The 5,198-nt window shown below is 54.2% G+C and overlaps 1 protein-coding gene across 1 annotated transcript; it reads left to right on the top strand.

Moving 5' to 3' along the window:
* Nucleotides 1-5,186, top strand: ATP1B2 (ATPase, Na+/K+ transporting, beta 2 polypeptide). Its single transcript, XM_004684641.2, has 7 exons — nucleotides 1-696; nucleotides 2,402-2,530; nucleotides 2,869-2,973; nucleotides 3,088-3,293; nucleotides 3,531-3,587; nucleotides 4,349-4,447; nucleotides 4,558-5,186. Exons 1-7 carry the CDS (start codon nucleotides 585-587, stop codon nucleotides 4,720-4,722), a joined length of 873 nt encoding a protein of 290 aa, XP_004684698.1. The 5' UTR covers nucleotides 1-584; the 3' UTR covers nucleotides 4,723-5,186.
* The last annotated feature ends 12 nt before the right edge of the window (nucleotides 5,187-5,198 follow it).

Here is a 5,198-nt window from a genome sequence, read left to right as displayed (position 1 = left end):
CCTCCGCCTGGGGGACCCCCATCCCTGGCTGTCACCCAACTGCGCGTGCCCCCCTCCCCCCGACTCCCGCGGCCGAGCCACCACTGCTGCTGCATACTCCGCTAGTCCGAGAGTCTTGAGCGGTTACCCGACCCCGCTCCACAGCTTCTTTGCATCTCTAATTTCGAAGGCCCCCTCCCCCACCCCTCCCGGCCTCCTTGCACCCCGATTTTTTCTTAGCTTCGCTTGGGTTTTTCAGCCGTCTATTTTTGCACCCCCTTTTCGTTTTGTTTTTAGGTTTGGGTGGGGGTAAAGCTGTATTCGCACCCGTTCCCCCTTTTTATTCTCCCCTTCCCTGACAACCCCCTTTTTCATCGCAGTCGGGGGGCCTAGGATCCGTACATTCGTCGCTCTGTCAACACCCCGCAGCGCTTCGCGGTGCACCCCGGAATTTGCGGCAGCTGCATATCTGAGGGGGGTCTCCCTTGTCCCTGCTGCCTTTGCTCCCTGCACGTTCCAGTGCGTGGAGGGGGGGCTTCAGCGCGCCGCACCCCAGCTTCTCCGCAGCCCCCCGCCCTGCGCGGGACTCGTCTCCCGCTGCCAAGATGGTCATCCAGAAAGAGAAGAAGAGCTGCGGGCAGGTGGTTGAGGAGTGGAAGGAGTTCGTGTGGAACCCGAGGACGCACCAGTTCATGGGCCGCACCGGGACCAGCTGGGGTACGCCGGGCTGGGAAGACGATGGGAGGGGGTGGGTCCAGCGGGCGACGCCCCAGGGCATAAGGTCCCTCCTGCCCCTCCCCAGGTCCCTTCCCGGGTCCGTAGCGTTCGGCCCCCCTGCCCGGCTCTGAACTGGGAGGGGGCCCTGATCACCAGTCTAATCTCCCTGGCTAGCCGCTGCGGAGGCGGAGAAAGTAGGTCACTGCTGCCTTCCTGCCCCCTGTGGAGCCCCCTCAGGCGGGGGGTCGCGGGCTTTGCGCGCGTGTCCGCGCCAAGGCGCCTGTGCTCTTTCCTTCTCGGGGCGGCTACACCTCACGTCTTTTCTCCCCCTCCCCAGAAGCGCACCCCTTCCTTCCCTCCTGCTCTCACTTGCTAGCCAAGCCCGTCTATTTTTAGTTGGTGCCCACCCCCTGGACCCTGGGAACATTCAAGAGGGGGTGGGTCTTGGAGAGCTTGGGGGTGGGGGTTGGAGGGTTCTTTACAGCGGAAGTTGACTATCCCACCGTTGAGATTTGGGAGCCTCCTGTGACTGCGTTGTGGGTGGGGGACTGTTGGGGAGGGGTGACAACATGAGGTTGGGTAGAGACTGGCTGTGCAGCGGGAATGTCCAGACAGAGGGAGGAGTGGTCACTCGTGGTGAGATGTGTACATCCTCTTACCTAGTGTGTCTGGTTGAGGTGACTTCTCTGCCCTCACTCAGGGGTATGGAGGGAGTTGTGTCTGGTCCAGGGCATGGGTACAGGTGAGGGAAGGAATTTCTCCTCAGGGATTGTCAAGCTGGGAAGTCAAAGCCCAGGGGACCTGTGTGACACAATTTGCAGTTCACCCACACTCACTGAACATCAGCCTGTCTGTCCATCTAGGGGCCCTTGAGGTGGTAACTGCAAGTCCAGCTCCATGATTGTTCTGGAGACCCTGAGGCAGCTTCATGGGGGAAGAGTCTTCTGAGATGGACCCCCTGGACTGGGGGTGTAGGATGGTGGAAACAGCAAGAACTTACATTAGACTGAGAAGTGACATTGTGTGTTTACAGAGTGTTGGGAAGGCTGTGGGGGATTCTGCCTTTACCCCGTGCCCTGAGTGCTGTGCCTGAGTTGGGGGTGGGGTGACAGTTGAAGGTTCTGGACAGCTGTCTCTAAGAGATTTTGTAGCTGGGTAGAAGTTACATTCAAGGTTGGCTTCTGTGGGATGCCAGCAGAGAGATGTTACTCTTTGAGTGCAAGGCTCCACACTCTGAGGAATGGAAGTTTGGTTGTGAAGGGTGGCCAGTGCCAGTTTAAAAAGTCAAAGTCTGTTGTGCCTTAAGCCTTTGCACCAATACAGCGGTAACAGATGTGCCTTTTTGGGGCCATGAATGGTTGGGAAATTGGGAATGTAATTTGAAGCAAAATGACTGCTGCGTATACTTGGAGTTGTCCCAGCAACGGGACTTTAGGTCTCTGGTGGCCTCTACAAAGCCGGGCTTTGCTGTGCCCTAGGACCAGGCGGGGGCTGGGAATCATGGCTGAAAGCCAGACATGACTGCCTATTTCCAGCTTGTCTCATTTTGCTCCCAGGGGGAAGGTTCTAAGACATCCCCAAGGCTCTGCTGCCCATCCCCATCAGAGGTCCTCTGCATAGTACCTCTGAGTGGGTGTGGGGTGCATAGGGACAGGTGGGGTCGAGGGAGGCTTGAAACCTGCTGACCCTGTCTTCTCCTCCCTAGCCTTTATCCTCCTCTTCTACCTCGTCTTCTATGGCTTCCTCACAGCCATGTTCACCCTCACCATGTGGGTGATGCTGCAGACTGTCTCTGACCATACCCCCAAGTACCAGGACCGCCTGGCCACGCCTGGTGAGTGATGTGGCTCCTCTATCAGCCACTTAATTGCCCTTTGCCCCCAAGCCTTCAGCAGGGACTCAGGCTTCTAGTTCATCTCAGTGGTACGCTTCTGACGATCTCACCCCCATGTGCTGGGAAGTACTTCCTGGGGTCTGCCTTGTTTTCCATTTCCTCACAGTTGATTGTTGTATGACCTGGGTGGCAGACAGCTGTTTATGGACGTCTTCTTCTCTTGATGATGTCCTCAGTTCTTTACCTTACTGCTAACCGTTGTGTTCCCTATATCCATCTTCCCTCTGTACGTAGTCCTTCATCTTATATACTCCCACTCCTGTCCTTGTTGGCAATAGGTTTGATGATTCGCCCCAAAACTGAGAACCTTGATGTCATTGTCAACATCAGCGACACTGAAAGCTGGGACCAGCATGTTCAGAAGCTCAACAAGTTCTTGGAGCGTGAGTGGGGGCTGGCAATGTGGGGGACCCTGTCTGGGACCCTGGACAGAAGATGAGTGACCCAGAAGTGGAATTTCATTCAGGTCCATGACTCTCTCTTTCCCATTTTCTTAGCTTACAATGACTCCATCCAAGCCCAAAAGAATGATGTCTGCCGCCCTGGGCGCTATTATGAACAGCCAGATAATGGAGTCCTCAACTACCCGAAGCGTGCCTGCCGGTTCAACCGCACCCAGCTGGGCGATTGCTCTGGCATCGGGGACCCCACCCACTATGGTTACAGCACTGGGCAGCCCTGTGTCTTCATCAAAATGAACCGGGTACCTATGATCTTGATCTCCACGGAGAATAGAGGAGGGAGATGGGTTACCAACTGCTAACAGTTGCTTTCCTTCACTGGGACTATTGGGCATTAGAGAAATTTATGGATGTTTGAGTAGCTGTGAGAACAGAAGAGATGGGGCCATTGGAAGCTGAGATTCATAGATGGGTAGGTTGGAGACGTGTCGTTGACAACTTCTTTTTCTAATCCTCACCATATTCTCTCTGTACTCCAGGTCATTAACTTCTATGCAGGTGCAAACCAGAGCATGAATGTTACCTGTGCAGGGAAGGTGAGTCTGCTGGGCCTTGTCTATCCATCATGATTACCATCATAATTTATCCATCATGATTTCCACCTAATTTTCTTGTCTCTCCCTATATTCCTTGCTCCCAGAGGCCCCATCACCATAGGGACAAGGGGGTAAGAGTGGTTTGAACTCCAAGGGGCTCTGACCTCTCTTGCTTCTTGAGGATGCAGAGGTCCACTCTCATGTGGACAGACACCCCTGACTGCACCTAGCTCCTAGACTCTGGCTTCTCTCCCTAACCCTTCCACCCTCTCCCTTGATAACCATGTCTTCTGCTCTCCCCCTTATCTTTCCTGCCTCTCACTTCTTTTTAGGTACCTGGTAGCTGCTAATCTGTTAGCACCATCTGCCACCACCAAATTATCCTTGGAACCTGCACCCCCTCTTTCCTCTAGAAACGTCCTGTCCCTCTCCCTTCACCCTTTCTCTTCCAACTGAGCCCTTACTCATTTATCTGTTCTCTGTTGGCTCTGCTCCAGAAACTGATTCCTGAGGATGGGGTAAGAACTTGAGGTGGGAGTGGAGTAGGAGGTTCAGTATCATTAGCACCCTTCGGACTTCCCAGGCTGATGAGAGATAGGACACCCTCTTCTGTGCACACAAAAACACACAGAGACTCATAGCTCAAGGGAAACATTTGGAGGCAGAATCATTTGGGGTGAAAGAAGAACAAAGAGAAGTCTGCAGAGCTGTTCCGGCCATCCCTAACATGCTCTCCCTCTTACCCTCCTACGCCCCCACAGAGAGACGAAGATGCTGCGCATCTCGGCAGCTTTGTCATGTTCCCTGCCAGTGGTAACATCGACCTCATGTACTTTCCCTACTATGGCAAAAAGTTCCATGTAAGTCCCTTGGGAGGTCTGGGATGATGGCTTCTCCAGGGGTTGGGGCCCTTGGGAAGGAGATGGATTATCCCATGGGCCTAGACCATTGCTCTCCACCCTTGGCCCAGGTGAACTACACACAGCCCCTGGTGGCAGTGAAGTTCCTGAATGTGACTCCCAATGTAGAGGTGAATGTGGAATGTCGCATCAACGCCGCCAATATTGCCACAGATGATGAGCGAGACAAGTTCGCCGGCCGTGTGGCCTTCAAACTCCGCATCAACAAAACCTGAGGTCCCTTCCTCCCATCCCCAAGCTTTCCTATGGATGCTTCTGGAATGTCCCTGACCCTGCCTGATCCCTCCCTCACCCACCCCAAAGGTATTTTTTATAACAGAGCTATGACTTGTCTGAGCCTCACGCCCTTTTCCTTTACTTCTGAACCCAGCCTGATGTCTGTTATGATTCCTTGGCTGCACACATTTTCCACCATCTTGCCCTGATCTAGGATCTAGTCTTTGGGAAATGGGCTCCCAAGGGGAGTTAGGGTCTTTCTAGTTTTAGTTCTTATTTAGCTGTGAATGAGGTATCCCAGAGACACCCATCTCTCCTGCAACTTCCGGCCCTGAGAGCTACAGGACACAGCTGACATCACACTCATCCCCTCTCCTCCTCCCTACAGATGCACCCTGCTGCTGCCTACCATCCCTTACACACACACACACACACACACACACACACACACACACACACACACACACACACACAC

The sequence above is a fragment of the Condylura cristata genome, unplaced genomic scaffold (assembly GCF_000260355.1).
Source record: "Condylura cristata isolate star-nosed mole 26May11 unplaced genomic scaffold, ConCri1.0 scaffold00017, whole genome shotgun sequence".
NCBI lineage: Eukaryota > Metazoa > Chordata > Mammalia > Eulipotyphla > Talpidae > Condylura > Condylura cristata.
Note: the sequence above shows the minus strand (reverse complement) of the source record. Positions and strands in the feature narration are given on the sequence as shown.

Excerpts from the sequence above, each read along its gene's own strand:
- ATP1B2 (XM_004684641.2), top strand. The coding sequence starts at position 585 with ATGGTCATCCAGAAAGAGAAGAAGAGCTGCGGGCAGGTGGTTGAGGAG. Across the intron at positions 3,588-4,348 it reads ATGTTACCTGTGCAGGGAAG|AGAGACGAAGATGCTGCGCA; the intron begins GTGAGTCTGCTG and ends ACGCCCCCACAG. Across the intron at positions 4,448-4,557 it reads ACTATGGCAAAAAGTTCCAT|GTGAACTACACACAGCCCCT; the intron begins GTAAGTCCCTTG and ends CCCTTGGCCCAG.